At 46.7% G+C, this 18345-nt stretch overlaps 1 protein-coding gene across 1 annotated transcript in view; it reads left to right on the forward strand.

Annotated features, from left to right (window-relative positions):
* Positions 1–10971: 10971 nt before the first annotated feature.
* The window catches only part of LOC142560628 (vitellogenin-2-like), a 33699-nt gene continuing 26325 nt past the window's right edge, over positions 10972–18345 (forward strand). Inside the window, exons 1-6 of the mRNA XM_075672853.1 lie at positions 10972–11184; positions 13104–13139; positions 14301–14464; positions 16006–16146; positions 16962–17129; positions 17631–17894. Of these exons, the coding sequence (XP_075528968.1) occupies positions 11142–11184; positions 13104–13139; positions 14301–14464; positions 16006–16146; positions 16962–17129; positions 17631–17894 (816 nt within the window). The 5' untranslated portion in view covers positions 10972–11141. The remainder of the gene's footprint in view (positions 11185–13103; positions 13140–14300; positions 14465–16005; positions 16147–16961; positions 17130–17630; positions 17895–18345) is intronic.

Genomic DNA, 18345 nt, shown 5'->3' on the forward strand with positions numbered 1-18345 from the left:
TTGCTGCTCTCCATGACGCTTTCCCTTTAAGCGGAATTTTCACACGGGTAAACAAAAAGATGTCACGTGGCAACAGCTCGTGCGAACAAAGGGAATGTCATTTAGCATAGCATGTGTTGTGATCCCACCTGGACTGATGCAGCAGTGCCGGGCCTCATGCTGCTCTGCAAACGAAAACCACAGTTCAGAGGGCGGCACGTCGGTACGGTGCTGCAGACTCGTTCGGCGTAAACGTTAGAGCCCGTAAACATGGAAGTTTTTGTTTATTGCTTGTCCTTCAGGCTGGATGTCATGGTGCGCCAAGCTTGCAGCATCAAAAAAATTCTAATTCTCTTCACATAAGTTTTCGATAGTTCAGGCTTCAGTTTCCTGAAGTGAATTGTCACCTCATTCTTCGCTGCTTTGCCGCTTTCCTCTTTTCTTTTTTTGAGGGTCGTACTGGTCAGCAGCGCATTTCACCGCTGGCAGTGATGCTTATCACAAATTCGGAACCACTTTTGTCCCTTTGCGAAGGTTCAGCAGCAATTGTTCGTGCTCCTTTCTGTTCGTCTATCAGCCTGTGCGGCACAATACTTTCATTCAGTTACTTTTCCCTAAATCGTGGCGCAAAAGCTGGCGACACAGCCATGTTGAATTTCACATCTTCTTATACAAGGCGAACAATAGCGCGGCATTTCTCATGTAACAAACCTTCAAACATTGTACCTATGCAGTAGTATGCGCGTTCTCGTCTCTAGGATGCTCTTACGCCGAATCTCTGCCCTCCCGAAATCTTTCGTGCCTTTCAAAGACGCGGCTTGTCGATAATACTTCGTCACCGCGTACTTGGTGAATCATTTTCCTTGTCACACTGGATGTGTTCCCAAGCCTAACATCAAAAATTAATGTTAACCATATGCTCAAACTTTGTCCATCCGGTCACTCTTGTAACGCCCAATTTGAGCAAGAGCCGTACAGTGGGTCGCTAAACGCAGCTTTCCCGCCTAACGAGTTTACATGACAACCCTTCTAAGGCTACGTCTACTCTAAGCACGTGCAAAGCGACTCATTAACGCCTATTGAATTTGAAGGTTATAGGAAAATGACGAAACAATCAATCCGGGAACATTTCTAACGAATGCATTGTTGCGCCAAAAAAAGGAAAATAAGGAGTTGGGAGGGAGAGTACGAAACGACGGATCAAGTGCTGGTCTGTCATTTCGTACTCTCCCTCCCAAGTCTTTATTTTCCTTTTTTTTGGCGCAACAATGCATTCATTAGATCCCAACCAACTCGCCCAGCAACAAGTTCCACTCAACATTTCTAACCAAGTACACTGAAATTCGTGAAGTCATTTTGACGCACTGGCACTTAGGCTTCAGCGCAAACTTTAAGAATAAAAAGTCTGGCCTTCATTTTGTCCTCTAATAACCAGCGCTTTCCTGCGGAATCAATGACGACGGTGATCTGACACAATACTTCGCTAGTCCCGCTGATTTAGTGCTGCCCTTTAGCATCCCATTTAAAATTCAACGTTCTAGACTCTGATACGGTGCCGGACAAAACAGAAGGTGTGGTCAGTATAACGCAAGTGATTCAAGGCGGTCAAAAAAGGGATGTTAATACAGCAGTGGAACACATTTCTGAATTTGAAGGAACTCTACCACATGCTCGTCGCATATAAAGAAAGGATGGCAAATAGCATATGTGTAAGTTGATCAACGCATATTTTAATTTGGTGATAAAGCTGGCTTCTGAATGTAGGACCGATAGTCTGATCAACGCTGTCGTGATGTCATAATACAGAGCAATTGTTTTTTTCACGTCCTGCGCAAATCGTGCTAGAAAAGGTGACGCTCTTAATAAAGAAATAAACAAGAGTGTTGCGCCCGTTTTGTTGGTCTGCGCTCACGCGTAACACTTGCAGCTATCGCAGAAACGGAGCGAGCTAATATGAATCATGGCGTCGCGACGCACCGACTTCTTGGGTAACGAAACATCAGGACCCGTATTCACAAAACTCGCGCACGCTGCAATTTCTCGTCGGAGAAAACTGCATCGCCAATCCTGACGTCCGAAATATCATTAGCAAAAGCGGACAACTAGTGACAAAGAGAAGCTTGCGAACGACGAAGCTTGTCAATAAAGGCCCCGGTTCGCAGAAACGAGAATTGCGGTAAATGATTTAGGGCACGCTTGGCGCTCGTCGATAATGTCGCGTGAGCGCACCTTGAAGCGAGGACACCGTGATGCATGCACGTTAAAAAGTGCACGAACGCTATACACGGTGTAAAATCAGCCGAACGACAACGTTGACGCGCTGACCGTACTGAAATGGAAAAAAGAAAAATCCTCCTATAGTGTGTCGCGTCGGAAGGTGATCGAATATTTTTCTTCCGCTTGAAGTTGTCTCCGCGGCCAGCGAACTCGGAAGGGCCTTGGGGGAGCACTCGGACGGGCTAGCTTATCGACGCACCGCCGCAAGCGCATCAGAAAACGGCGTTTTCAGCCGTCAACAGGGGTAACTTAGCACGCCTGGTGCAGGCAAGTTTCACACAGGACGACAACTCCGGTTGTTGGCAACTCTGCACCGGGCTGGGATAGGCGCGTTTCGAGTATTTCACCACGTGTCAGCGTCGTTTTTTTTCCCCTCCCCGCTGCTATAGGGCGGAACAACAGCCAAATATTTAGATCGAGGTGTAGGTGAACTTCTACGAACAGAGTTTGTCGCACATATAGACAGGCTTGCAAAAGGGGCGAAGCGGCACTAAATGTCGTGCTTCTTGGCAGACAGCAAGTGTTTTTTTTTACAGCAACAACAGCAAAACCAGCACCTGCAAACCGGAACATGATACCACAAATAAACAGAGAAAAGCAAATGGCGCTACTTTAACCTCATATTTTTTGGACATCACACGATTCAAAGAAGGTCATGCATCATTCACGAGCGTCAGTGGTCTTTTCAGCACCTGCAAGGCTTTCTAGACTTCGTAACACGACGTATCCGTATGAGGAGTAGCTTTCAGAATGTATGGCGAAACGCGAATACAAGTACGTCCAGATTAAGAAAGCCACGATGTGTCAGGTCTCACTGTCTTGAGGTAAAATGTACGTCAGCTAAACGGGGCGATGCCTTAGTGAAGACAGCCCAGCTACAATCCTAACAGCAGCAACAACAAGAAGAAAACCAATGGTCATCTTGCCATTCACCGAAGTGACTGCCTTTTAAAGCCAACATCGGGCGTGTGTTTAATCGTAGGCCTGGTAACGACTGTCTTGGCTCGTCGTCAAATTGTTGTCGTTACCATGTCATCGTCGTCACGAGGCCTCCTCTTCACTGCGGTTTCACTCTCGTCGGCGCCAGTGCATTAGATTCGGACTTGTGTCCCTAGATCAATGTCCATTTGGGAAAGCAAGGACGAAATGCTTGCAGTAGCAAGAAATACTGTACAAGTGTACGGTCCCGAAAACTTAAATACCTATAAAAAGAAAGAAAGAAAGAAAGAAAGAAAGAAAGAAAGAAAGAAAGAAACCAACGAAGAGCGTCGATCGTTATAACAGGTTGCTCGCTAGAACGAAGTCGCTAAAGCGAGGTGGTTGATTGTTGACACACACACACACACACACACACACACACATATATATATATATATATATATATATATATATATATATATATATATATATATATATATATATATATATATATATATATATATATATATATATATATATATAATAGGATTGCGCACCGCAGTAGGCGAGGACGGATACAGGGGAACACACAAACAGCGCTGGTGTGCCTTTTCTTCTGCCTCCACGTTGGCTTACTGCAGTGCAAAAGCTTATCTGTCACAAGTGCATGGTTGTATCACGCTCTTGGGAATTACCTTTTCCTGGAAGAAGCACAGCCTATTTATCAATTATTCTCGCCTTCCAGAAAATATGCGAGTCAGTAACAACAACAACAAAAAAAGTATAAGGTGGCGTGACAGTGTTTGTCTAAAGTTAAATGAAGGTACGTGGCACAGAGTGGGATTAATTTCGAAGTCTTTTTTTTTAAAATGTTCGCTTTAGAATACTAAAATATATACACTGGATTCCAGCATAAATCAAACGATGATTAATAGACTCTGTGAAGATTTAGTGAACAAGGAATCCATTAGTCTTGAGAACAAAACCTAAAGATATTCCGGAGACAAATTTTTCTTAACACGCTGCAAAACACCAGACAATTGACTACTTCCGCTTGGAATACGGCATACTGCCATGGAAAGAGATGCACAAATACCAGCCCTGATCAGCGCCTTGCGACTTGAGCTAAATAAATTAACATATTGGAAACCTAACTTGAAGAACTTAAAGCGCAATAACTTTGTTCCTTTCGCTCAGCTTTGGCGCCCAGTAGTTTGCGCGGGGCGTCTTGCACCACACGGACTTTGCGAGCGGTGACGTCTGTTCATGTTCTTAAGAAGCTGCAGCAGACGGCACTGCAACGAACAGAAACGACGCAGTGTGCATCGCGAAGAAGTTGTTCTTCAGGAGGTGGCCGTGTTAGCAGCGAGCGTTTGCTATGCTGTCGTAGTCGTACCGAGTATAGAGATGCAGAAATCGGTTATGTCTGCGGATTTTAATGTTTTTTTTTTCGGGCGGGATTGTGAGAAAAGAAACCTTTAGAGTTTTCTTTTTTGCCCTATAGAAGCTCCATCCTAGGGACGCATGGGGTGCTTCTGAAGAAAAAAAGCACTGCGACCTGAAAGCGGGCGCAAACGAAACCGCCGTTGACGGCCTTGAAGAGAACGACAAATCTCAACATCAGTTAGAGATGTTTGAAGATGTGCGAGGCACGTTATAAGCATCATTGTTTTTATCAGGGCTCTTGCTTGTGACGCGCCATCTTGGCGTAAAGAATTGTGAATGCAGTGCGTGAAAGAGATGCGGTCGCAAGATGGGAAATAAAATCGAATTGCGCGAACTTATTTCGTTATTAGGTGACTGATTACGCTACACAACAACTGTACTATTAAAAAAAACCATTCAAAGAGGATTTTGATCACCTTTGTGCTTCTGCTAAACCCGTTAAATACTTTTTTGTGAAGCCACATTCTCCCCGAATTGAAGTAGTTACTTGTATTATTCTCCTGCTAATACCTTGTGCTGTTTTATTTTTGTCTATGCAGTGTAAAACCACGTGTTTGTATTGACATTTGTTGTGATACGAGCTCCAAGTATGTTGTTGTCTATGAGTGGGTGTTCGTGCTCCACAAATGTTGAACTGCGCTGTAATACGGAGAAACGAGAATGAACCTTCGTCAAGGAGCTGCTGCGGCTTTTAGTCCCGTAACCTCCTTTTCAATGAAGAAAAATGAATGAATGAATGAATGAATGAATGAATGAATGAATGAAATAATAAAGCTCCACCATTGTGCTTCGCATTCGGATGGCCCCAAGAAAGCGTCGATAAAGAAGGCGGGTTTCTGCCGCGGAAGCACTGTCGATACTCATTTTTTTCTCCCAACCTCTTGCGTATCAGCGGCGTCTGTTTGTTACAAAGGCGTGGAACTAAGACCGGCAGAGATATCTCTCCGAGTGGTTCAGCTCCGTGCGTTGCCGTTTCTTATCGAGGCAGGGTTCAGTTCACGGTTCGGCTGCCTCCTAAGATGACATACGTTGCCGCTTTATTCGGCCTTCTGGAGCGCCATTGAAAACGATTTCAGCGCGATTTCGATGAGATTAACTATCTTGCACCTTGCGTATTGACAGCCACAGAGACCTTCTCAACTGCAATATCTGACGCTTTGCGGATGCGGCGGATATATTCAAACAGCGCAAGGGCGATTCCCGTGTAACTGGATCAGGACTGATTTGAGATAGGGAAGGAAAACCTCTGTACCTCCTTTCTTTTTCTACTTGGTTATCTCCTTCGGTCATTGGCCGCTGTAGTGTTTCATGAAGGTAAACGAACTTGTGAGTCTTCACTTTCGTAACCCCGTGCGCGACACATCTTTCATGTGTTTTTAAATCTACTTCAGGGGTTTGTGATCGATGTAATAATGCTAAGAGTGCAGCTCTCAACACTACATTGTCGAAGGTGCCAACGGGCCTGGCCAACACCACCTAGATACCACAAGGCCTTTTCACTCCAATCCATGACATCATGTTACTTGGCCCTACGGCCATGGAACCTAATGGGGATGCTCCCGAGTGGGCAACAGTGATTTTGACGTCACCGCTTTCCTCACGCCAGCTTGTCAATGGAAATTTCGGGCCAAGTAGCCTGATGTCATGGGTCGGAGTAAGCAGGCCTTGTGCTATCTAGGGGGTGTTGGCCTGGCCAGCCTTAGTGCCGCCAAAAACGCTCAGATAAACTGGCCAGAACCCGTTAAATATCTGTTTAGAAAGCGTTCACAGAGGTTTCGCGATTGCACTACTGAAACTGTGACCTTGACCAGCGAGAGTATACCGAAGAGCGAGAGTCACTGAAACAAAGTGTTTTAAAATTGTTTCTCAGTCATCAAGATTACGTGGCGTAGTGAAACGGCAGCTGCATTAGATATTTCAGCTCTAAAAATCGTTGCAACACGCCATGGTGGGATAGTGGCTTTGTGTTGCGCGGCTAAGTCCGAGGGCGCGGGTTCAAATACCGGCCGCGGCCGCTACGGTTTGATGGAGGCGAAATGAAAAAAATAAAAATAAAAAAAACTCGTCCGTTCACCATGCATTGGGTGCACGTTAAAGAAGCCCAGGCAGTAAAAAATTAATCCGCAGGGTGGTTTTGGCACCTAAAATCCCAGAATGTATATTTAATAAAAAAATTGTGGCATGCCCAATAATGGTTATTGAAAAACTGTTTATCACAGCAATAGATTCCGTTGATTGATATATAATTTATTTGTAGCACCGATAAAGTGTCATCAGTAGGGAATTCACACCGGTATAGCTACAAACGGAGAAAAAAAGAACGTATGAGCTTTTTCGACTACAGCACGGTCTAAAATATAGATAAAAGCCCGCAATGCTTCACCCTAATAGCAACACTTTCTCAATCGGTAATTTCACTTGCTCATAAAAAAAAGGGTGAGATTTTATACGCGGTGTTACTTGCACTCTCTAGCTTCAAATTTTGTGCACAAAATTTACACTGATTTGCTCTTTAATTTGCATTGAGGTTGCACAGCCTACTTAATATTTGTCGCGTCTGTCCAGCATTCTTCCTGCTGATCTTTCACATTAGGTTTAGCACGCTTCACTCTGCCGCTCCGTACAAGTTATCGCAATGCTTACTAGTTAAGTTTCCGGCTATCTTTCTCTGTTGCGACCCACCAATGTTCTTCCTAGAAAACGACATTGGAAACTCGCATGTCACTGAACTTCAGTATCAAAGCCAATGCGGAGAATACTGGAGAATCAACGCGGATAGACGTTTGGTTGATGATCGTGTACTGGGAGACGGTGGGGGAGGCGTGCAGAAAGTGCACGATGAGAAAAAAAATGTGCACAAATTCGTTCAAACAACGTCCAATGTGTGTTGTGCAGTCCCGATGTAAATACGCATGCACGCGCATTCAGCAACGCACGCACGCACGCACACACGCACAAACGCACTCACAATTTTCAGCAGCATAGCAGCATACCCACCAAATTTGAGTGCGCAAATCATTCTTGAAGTCATGCCCTCTTTTAGTATTCGCTTTATAGTTAATGCCCTCTCGATCACCTACAAGGGGAAGAAGACAGTGCTGGCCGAAGACTGAGACGTAGCCATCCGATGAACCCTTATGTAATGTTACGTCGTGGCTGCTGGAAAAGCTACTGAGCCTGAGGGCATAACTTAGACACCTTTAAAAGTGTATGTCATATGTGGGGCACTCTTGCTACCATGTCTTTTACTGCATGATTGTTCGTGGCTAACAATATTTCGCTGAATGGCGAAACAATCTTTTGCCCGAACAGTTTATGCATCTGGCATCAGGCTATGAGAGGTAGCTAGGTGCTGCTAGCAAAATCTATCTACCATACAGTTTCAACATTCTAGCAGAACTTTACGTCTTTCCTTTTTTGAACTAGCGTGGTACCTTCTTTAGTTTCGCAAAGCTCGTAGGATCAGCGAATATTAAATTTGGTTTCCCAGAGCGGAAAATCAATAGTGACGGGACTGCTTTTGCAATGTTAAAGCTGAAATATCGCCGAGTCATCCTCATACACGCTACTGAGCCAGTCTGCCCATTAACATCGCTGGGTACATTTAGTACAACCTGAATTAGCGATGTCAGAAGAAAGCGGAAATGCGCTTACAGTGATTCCGGTAGCCATGGCCATAAGGTCGGCAAACTCACTAGTGAGTCGACTTCCTCAGACTAGGTTCGACCAAGAGTCTAAGTCTAAGTCTAAGTCTAAGTGTGCCCGACTGAGTAGAATGCTGGTGAATTTGAGTCCGAGCGCGCCCTCGGCGAAAATATATATTTGTTGAGTGAGTCTGAGCGAGCCTCGTTTGTTTTGTCGACCTAAGCCAGCAGAACGGGATAATGAGGACAAATCGCGCTGCGCCGTACGTGTTTTCCGAACTCAGACTGAACCGGAACAAAGCTAAAGTACGTCGAAGTAAAACTGACCAGCTACTGTTTTCAGTTCGAAACCCTTTAAATGACTGAAGGAGGCTCGCGAGAGAGAAAAAAGCAAATGTAACCCAATACAAACAATAATACAGTAAGCGTGACATGTTAATGCGTAAGCATTTTTTGGCGAATATCCCGAAGAAACCGTGCCTGTTCCGTAACATCTTGTAACTGGGAAGTAAGTGCGGAATAGGTCGAGTTAAGACATTTAGTCATTGTAGTAGTGTAACTGTAGATAATTGGCAACTTTAGAATCGATTAAATAAATAGTGGTCACGTCGCAATCGCCTCGACATAGACATTTGATGCAATAAAAGGTATAAAATGATAAGAATAACTGAGGTAGACGTGGTTTGACGCAAAATGCGTTGTGGTAGCGGTTATAGGCTCACTATACACGATCTCCTTGAAGGGGTAGGATAAGTAGAGACCACTTCTTGCAATGGCACCGAAGAAACGCAAGCTAGGCGAACCGGAGAAGCGGCGTAAGAACGCTGAACGACATCGGGAGTATCGTAGTCGGCAGAAGGAACAACGATAAAAGCGACGGGAACTAAGAGATAATCAACAGGAAGAAGAGGAAAGGAGGCGTTCAGAAGCAGATCGGAAACCACGCTATAGAGTGACGCTTGATAAAAAATAAAAATACAACATAAATTCGGAGAATTGCCTACTAATGCGTAAGCATTTCTTGGCTCCGGAAAAAAAGCGATGGGTAGACATGCAGGAGCTATCAACATAAGTAAGCAAAATCGAAGTAACAGCCGAACCGAAGGATTATCACTCATTGGTAGACAATTCTCTGAATTACCGTTGCATTTTGGGGGATGTTTGGGTATTGATTCGTTTGGGTGGGTGTGTAAGAGGGAAGAGACGGTTGGTGCTCGCGTCGGCCGTGGGAGCTTTCCTTCGGCTTGCCTTATTTTCCTTTTCTACCTTCTCAAACAAAGAGCTCATCGGCGCAGAGCATGCGCAAGTGAAAGCGCGCGAGTGGCGCGTGCAGGAGAAGCGTGCTCAGAAAGACTTGCACATTGTAGGCGTAGAAAGCGCACGGAATATAAATCAGTTCAGTAACTCGGATACATTTCGCAAGAAACTCGGCTAAAGAACCGACCGCCTTAAAGCTTATGTCTTCAAACTTTGACACAAATGATACAAGCCCTTTGTTCACATTTCCTCACTCAAGCTTATACCTAGATCGAACGGACGCCGTTAGTAAATTATACACGCACCCAGACTCATCGTGTTCATTTAGATTCAGTTTCACACCTAGTCTCGCGAGCTCTAAAAAATATGGAATCGTATGTGTGATTCAGACTCACTCATGAGCAGACACACTCAGACTCAGACCGACCCGTGAGTGTGAGTCTGAGTGAGCTTAGCTGAGTAGAGTCTGAGTCCGAGTGAGGGGGCCCGACTGAGTGAAATCTGGTTGAGTATTAGTCCGAATAAGTCCTAAGCAAAAAATATATTTTGACTGAGTCTGAGTGAGTTCCGTTTATTTAGCTGAGACATTGGCCAGGACACACCTTGCTTGGTAGTTAAAGACTGATTGTTGGAAAAGCCAGCCTATTTCCACAGGAACAAGAATACTTGCACTCCAGCACCTTAATTTCTGCTAACAAATATGCTTCCTAGTGGCCATGCCAAAGTATTTCAACGGTACTTGTCAACGTCACAACTTCTCTTTTTTCAACGTTACATAGACTTCTCGTGGAGAGGAGCTCGTTCCAGTAGAATGTCGGCTAGGTAAAGCGTTTACTTTCGTCAGAGTTTCCAGTTACACTCTAGAAAGTAGCAAGGCCTAAGCGAAGCCTTAAACCCGGACTACTCAATACTGTCCTTCCGCGGAGTCGCCAAACTGGAACACGCAGTGCTTTCCTTTTGCACAAATGGCCCTGCATATGGGCCACGTCAAACACCTTGATGTCATCTACGACGATGGCAGTTGAACGCCAAAGACAATACGGTTCATCGGCGACCGACTTGGCTCGAAGAGAAAAAAAATGTGCTAATGAGACAGACGCCTTCTTCGAGACTTGCGGACACGAGCGAGGACCGCGGCTCGGTCCGCTTGTTTTCAGGTACAGGCTGCCCGAGCTTCGTCCGCAACCCAACGCGCATAGTGCGCGCCTGCCGCAAACCTTCTTATCGTCCCGGCCCGCAGCAGTAAGGCAACTTCTCAAGCGGTCGCTCGCGTTGGCGATGATTATCCACTGGCCAAGACTGCTGGCCTGTGCTGCTGCTGCCGCTGCCCCCGAGCCGCACTCTCTGTCTCTCTCTCTCTCTCTTTTCGCACCGCGACTTGCCCCCGAGGTCGGTGCGATCTGTTTTCTTTTTCACTCACCCACCGTCCATCCTCCGCACCTAGCGTTTCTGCAAGGCCCAGCGACGCGCGATGCTTAGCCAGCGCTGGCTGGGCACTCCCGGGGCCGCGCCCAATATAAGGGCCGGGGACCCGCCGCCACGGCAGGACAGTCGGGCTCCGCTCTTCGGCAGGCCCACACACCGAGCACGGGAAGTTTGTGCGCCACCGGACTCGCCACCATGAGGGTCCTCGCTGCCCTCGGTTTGCTCGTCGCAGCTGTCGGTGAGTGCTGACCGGGGATCGGGAGTGCGAGGCACGCGCGAAACGTCGTCCAGGACTTACCGACGGAACCGGGATTGCGTTTTGACTCGGCCGAGTGTGGATGGCAGCTTAGTCGCCGGGCCGATGTTGAGGCTCGAAGTGCCCCAACGGGCACCATGTCCTGCCCGGATCTCGTTGCGAGTATGGAAGCGTAGAGTCAGTGCCGAAGGATAACGCAAAGGCGATTAGCCGAGAGAAAAAAAGGAAGGAAAGACGTAGGCTAGGCACATCGAGAAGCTAGAGACTTTCAGAGAAGCGACTCAGTTTAGCGGAAAGAGGGGGTCGCGAGCAGGCCCAGACTACATAACAAAGGCAGTTGCAGATTTGCAATCGGTACCGAATGCTCAATTCAATTACCGTGCAAAAATCGCGATGCCTTTGTTGAGGCCCAAGTATGATGCTCTTCTAAAATATCTGTTGAGTAATAATTTGAGAGAAAAGAAAACATGTTGGCTCATAATGCAACTGTGCAGAAATAGAGCAGTATCGCTGTCAGAACTAAGCGCATAACCTCGTAGGTATGGTGGGAAAGCTTACCTATTTAGATTGCTGATTGCTTGCCAGACCGGGTCAGTAAATATAATCATATCCCTTAGGCGACAAACATCGTGTCCATACACTGAAATTTCAGTTAGGCTTCTCAGGTTTCGAAAGCAGTGACTCAATCAACATTTTAGCGTGCCGATAAAATGATGACGGAGTGTTTCTAGCCGCCAAACCTATTTCCGCAATGCGGATTAAAACGTTCACAAGGAGTGAAGTGCTCGCGTGGCACGACAAGAGCAAAGAACCTGTCACCTCTTTAAGACGGTGCGGCGAAAAACGCCAAGTCAGCTGCGGTAGGCGTCAGCGGATACAATGTGAAGAGGCTGGAAAGCCAGCAGCGAGTTCTAGCCACGTGAAGTTCATATCGTGCCGTCGAAAATGAAGCATGTTTTTCACTGTTTTCTTTAGTTTGCGTCAGCTCGGGAGCCTACAACAGCTTGTCACATTCGACACGCACATTTTTTCAGTGCATTAATGAAGTAACCTATCACCTAACACGCGTATTCCCATAAAGTTGGTTCCATGATCGGTGTTACGTATAGACAAAACGGTGGCTTACGAGTCAGGCAGCAGGCGTGGGGTAGCTGACGACATTAAAGGGTGTAGTTATACAAGTTTTGTAACCTGAAGGACAGGTATCCAGTGGTCTGTTAGATTAACGAATTGGGTGCCAAGAGAAGAAAATGCAGGCAAAGTTTGCAGACATCGAACGAAGAGATTAGGAGATTTGCACCCATTTGATGGAGTTAAATGATAAAGAGTCCGGAGTAACTGTTGGTCACTGAGAAGGAGAGATCTTCGATCTTGTAGACTTAAACAGACTGATCACGGTGCTGGAAGAGAAGAATTCATGGGATGCATATTTTGAGGCCTTTGCTTCTCAAAGTAACACAGCTCGGCGCATAGACGGAGGTTATTTAAAGAATTGCGTATGTTTGCTGTCTACGTGAAAATACATGAAATGCGTTTAGTTAAACTCGAAAACTGCGCGATTAAGGTTTAGTGCTTCCTTTTATATTTCTGGAGTTCCTCAGCTGCTCACGGTAAAAGTGAAAGGCGGGATACGTGCATAAAAATGATTCGGAAGCAGAGGATATGAAGTGGATGGAGGATAGGTCTGTAGTTTGCAAGCTCTGACAAGCACGTATACGTTGTTGGTTATTCTGTAGTGAGGAATTATTGTGAATGACGAAGAAAAAAATATATGTGAAGAGGGGTAGCATTTCATAAATGCGAAGTTGCGACTGCCCTGGCGTATTTTATAGGTTTGTACATTTGATACTAGCAGAGATTTCAACATTGATTGTAATGTTGTACGTTGTCTCTTGTTGCAGCTGCCTTGGATGTCCCCTACTCCGTGCCGAAGCTCGGTGAGTATTTTTTCTCTTTGTCTATGATCGCAAGCGGTAAAGTTAAAACGACTCATTTCTGCAATTTACCAAACGATAAGTGTGCAAGTTAACTTCCATGAAAATTAAGAGAGGCTATGAGGAAGCGTTTCTTTTTTCCTAAGTAAGATGAGTTGCAAATCGATCGACATTAACTGAGGTAATAGTGCAACAATGCAGCCAATAAAATCATGTTCACCTCTAGGAGCAAGCGGCCAATAAAAAAAGTAATTACCAGGCACAATTGCAGTATGGTCCACTGTTAAAGGAAACACTTTACCACTTATAAAGTGACTATGACGGGAACAATTGAAAATAATTGGAAATAAATGACTGATACATTCAATACGACAGGCGCTGGTTAATACACAATAAGCCTGAGGGCCTTTGTACCTTATCTCCGGCAGAATCGATGACAGAATACTCAGTGTGTGCTTCTTAGAACGCAGCGAAGGAAGAAAGCGAACGCGGAGCGCAGCGGCAGATGAAAGACGCCGATAACGAAGAGAGCGCGAGGAGGAGGCTGCCGCGGAACCCCGAGGCGGAAAGCGGAGGAGGAGGATGGGGCGAAAGCGCAAGAAAAGCGCACGGCCGCGCAAGACGGGCTCTGCGGCGCCTCTTCCTCTTCACAACAGCTCTCTCTTTCTCTTTCTGCGGCGACGATGGCTACGAGATGGCGCCAGAGTGGCGCGCGTCGTCTGGAACGTCTGTCGGCGGCGGCTGCTATGAATCGCGCTCACGTGTCACCCACGCGCTGGCTCGCGGTCTCCATATTAGCGAGGCAGTCGCGCCCCACTTGGCTCCGTTTGCAACGTGCCGCACGACACACGTTGTCCGCGCCAGCCAATATGTCGCGAAATAAAAACACGCATAGGAGCGGCGCTCAAGTTTCGCATCAGGGAGAATCGTAATCGTCGGCGAGCATTGTTGACAGTGGACCCGACCGTACGAAAGCCGAACCACCGGAGTCTGTACGTGCTCACTGGTACCGCAGACAACGCAGCACATAATTTCCTGATGTTCTCGTTCAAAGCGGTTTATTTAAGTACAGCGCGGAAAGGGACACGAGTACAGCATTATCTAAACATACTCGCGGAGGAAGAGTGTTTCGCTGAGACGGGACCCGCGACCTTCTCGTTGCAGTGTTCGAGCCCAGGCAGGAGTACCTGTACAAGTACCGCACGACCGTCGCCCTGAGTGTGCCGCAGAAGGCGACGCACGCTACTGGCGAGGAAGTCTATGCATACCTGAAGGTCAGCGTCACTGCTGCCGACCCCGTCGCCAAGACGGCCAGGCTGTTCGTGCAGGTGAGGGCGATGCGCGCGAACTCGCTCACTCGTGCGAACAAGGCGAGCTGATAAGTGAAACAAAACACCTTTCGATCAAACTCATCTTCTAGGAAAAGATCGTGCAGTCACTCGACACGACATCGAGCTACGATCAAAGTCATCTTCTAAAAAAAAAAGTTCGTGCAGTCACTCGACACGAAGTCGAAGCTACGGAGCTGAACGTTCCACCGTCCGTACTACGTACGGCGTTCCCCCTTTCCCTGCCCCCAGTGTAGGGTAGCGAACCGGGCGCTCGTCTGGTTGACCTCCCTGCTTTTCCTCTCTTTGCTGTCTGTCTCGCTCTCTTTCAGTATTAATGTTCAGCTTCGCTGTACGTCGGGGTTAGCATTGGTTGATACCGAATACACGCACGACTGTCGGGCGCAACATTTGAAAGAACACTTCTTTTGGGCGCCTAAATAAGTGCCTTTAGACCGCGCTTCTCGCAAAAGCCGAAATGTAATCTGAGAAAGTTAATTAATTAGCCGGCTATGGCCAGGAGCGCGAAGGTAAATTTTTATGAGTCTTGCAAGTTCAAAGTACAAATCGGCAAGTTTTTTTCTAATAATATTGTTTTTTTGAAGCAAGATCAAGAATAAATTAATTTTCGTAAAGCGTGCCTGCACAGATCAGATCAGCATACACGACGCTGTCTTCAAATAAAGAAAACGTAAGACGTCTATGTTTAAATTTCTTGCATCTTTCTTGGAAGTGCACATTCGTAGGGCCCTGTTGTTTATCGCACACGCCGAATGTAATTTGCCTAACTGCAACAAGTTTATGCGATGCATTTTACCATAAGAACGCAATGCTTTCACAATGGTAAAAGAAGGCTACGAATGGGATCTATTTGGGAAGAAGTAGCTAGGAAATATTCTGCTATGCATTTCCTAAAAAAATAAGGCAGATTGAGAAAAAGAAAGAAAGCTGAGGAGTGTGTGAAAACGTTGAGAGAATGTACGTTAAAAAAGAACTGTCCGGTAGAACAAGAACGCGCCGCGTCTTTGCGGAAGTTGCAACGGAAGAAATAACGACAGTAAGAAAACGAAGGCCGCAGAAGAAACAAACAAACTTGCTACTACTTTGAGAAAAACCCTCTAATGACCATTAAACAAACGCAACGAAAGCGCAATTTGTCAAAATCTTGTCACTGACTTTTACCTGTTGCTTAATCATGATTTTTGTATTCACGCTTAGTCACGCTTCTGTAACCGGGAGACGAATGCGTTTTTCCATCCTCATTTCACTTTCGGCTTTGAGACGTCCATCTTCCAAAGCCTGAGATTTGAGGCGGCGAAGAAGCTGAGAGAACCCCACAGCTGCTACACTTAAATTGAGTCAGACCATAATTAATTGACGATTACTTTGATGTGCGAGACGCACCTTGATATCTATGTCTTCGGAGAGTGACCCGTTGTAAGCTTCGCACTTTTGTCAGAGCACGACGTTGGCCACATACACTTCGTATGGCGCATCTAGCTGAACGACATCCCTGACTAGCATCTCGCCCGCGTGTGCAGCTCCTGAACGTCACCACTTCGGTGTTCGACAAGGAAGTGCACGATCACACCGAGGCTGTGCCGGGCCTGTACCACACACCCCTGGAACAGTACCTGTACTTCTTCGAGAAGCCGGTCGTCTTCACGGTCGAGCAGCTCAAGGTAAGCGAGGCCTATGCTCGACGAGTTCGCTCGATGAGCGTGTGGCAAGCAGTGGGACACGAGCGGCGATAATTATCGATTTAAAGTTTGAATAACAGCGCAAGGACAGCGGAGGGGACAGAAGAGAGACCAGAGTGCTATGCTCTGTTCTCTGTTCTGTCCCCTCTGCTGTCCTTGCGCTGTTATTCAGACTTTAAAGCATGTTTTATCAACAAGCCCAATCCTGCACCCTTCTTGATAATTAATGAAGTGTTCAGGTTTTAAACCAAAGGCAAGAAAGTGAGTACGAGAATGTTGTCCTATGACGGGTGCATACGCAAGCACTATTCTGTGGAAGTATTCGATTATTACACCTAGGTTAACGGATACAGCATTTTCGACCTACACGGCGTTTCAATTTGGCCTTGAACGCGATATAACAGTTTTCAAAGAACGTAGGTTGAAATTTAGCCGGAGAGCCTGTACATAAAACTCGCCATCGGCAAACAAACACAATGTGCTCGTGTAGAAAGCTTTGCAATGGATGAGCTAAGAGTTCAGAGCTAAGCTAAATTGTGTTAAATACGATTCCTTAAGTTATATCGCATGTGCGTCTCCTGAAGGGTTGCGCTCGTATCCTGCATGAAGTCTAATGAATAACGTTAGATTAACGAGGTACGATTCAAGGAGGCATTGTGAACACGATACGTTGCTTTTTTTTTTTGTAAGTGGTACAGTGCCCACCGTGTAAGCAGAGAAGGCTGCCAGCGGTTGCACAGGAACCTTTTCGGATTGAAGGCGAATATACAAAGCAACAATTTGAACAACTCCTACAGGTGACCACCATTGAGGCTCCCGAGGATCTTCCCGAGACCGTGGTGAACCTGTACCGTGGACTCGCCTCTGTGCTGACCTTCAGCGAGCCGCTTACCCACGCTGTTCCCTTCAGCAAGGTGACGCCCGTCAGTCCCGATGACGAAGTGGTCGTGTACAAGGTCTTCGAGGTGAGTCACGTGGGCCTTTTGGCTGCAAGATTTCGTCATCCAGCGTAGCTCAGCCCGTGCTCGAGAAGAAAGCATGTTCCTTAACGACTAGAATAAACATTTATTCACCATCACAGTGCTATATTTGATGCCACATCTGTTGCAACATTAAAGGGTTCAATGGAAGGCGCTTCTGGATGCAAAAGTCAGATTAGACTGGTGCCAGATGGAGCTGATGCAAGCGTTGCCTCACGCACGTTACTGTTAGTACAGTGTTGCTGGCCATGTCGTCAAAGCAGAAGTGACGCAGCTGCCTATTATTTGATGCCGGCGATTCAACGTGCTAATTCAGGGTACCCTAAAGCTGCCCTTCGCTAATGAGGGTCATTGCCGAGTTTCTCTTACGAATCGCTTTTCGTAAACAATGCTGAGAAAAGGGGAGGATCAATGTACGTCAATATGAGAAAACCGCAAAACTGTACCCGACAGTTGCGTGAGTGTCACTCGCCTTTCCATTCGCAGCACGACCTTGTGGGTCACTGCGAGACGACCTACCACGTGCTGTCCGACGTGCATGACTTCTCCGTGCTGAACCTGACCAAGACCAAGAACTACCACAAGTGCCTGGGTCGCACGGCCGTGTTCCACTACGCCGACTACGAGTACCAGGGATGCCCGCAGACGTGCCAGGCCCACAAGCCGGCGACTGTCTTCGAGAGCGTCGAGCCTGAATTCACCAAGTACAACGACCCCTTCGGTTCCGGATGCGTCAAGGAGTACTACCAGGTGAGCTTCAACGTTGCTACAGGAAGGGATCGCGACAGATCACGACACCGAGTGAAGCGCGATGGCGACAAGGCTTGAACCCAATGGCTCGGCTGGCTACCTATAGCTGTCTCTTAGCACTGGGAGTTGAGTCTACATTTGGCGCTACCAGCAGGCCCTAATTTTTACTCGATTAACCGCAGTGACACAAAAAAAAGCATGACTTTCAGTTAGTCAAAAGTGAGAGTTTGAACCACGAAATATTGCAGGCCAGTAGCTACTGCTCAATGCGACAATGTAGCGCCTAGCGTACAAGACAGGTAAACCTTCGATTGCTCCGTGGCTCGTGATGCGTGATGACGGTACAAATACAACAGCAATTAGGGACATATATGAGCGGCCTTGGCGCATTGCACTATTGCTGACGCTGTCACAATCTTGTCGAGGGCCCAGGAAACGACACAGAGGTTTG

The sequence above is a fragment of the Dermacentor variabilis genome, chromosome 10, assembly GCF_050947875.1.
Source record: "Dermacentor variabilis isolate Ectoservices chromosome 10, ASM5094787v1, whole genome shotgun sequence".
Classification (NCBI taxonomy): domain Eukaryota; kingdom Metazoa; phylum Arthropoda; class Arachnida; order Ixodida; family Ixodidae; genus Dermacentor; species Dermacentor variabilis.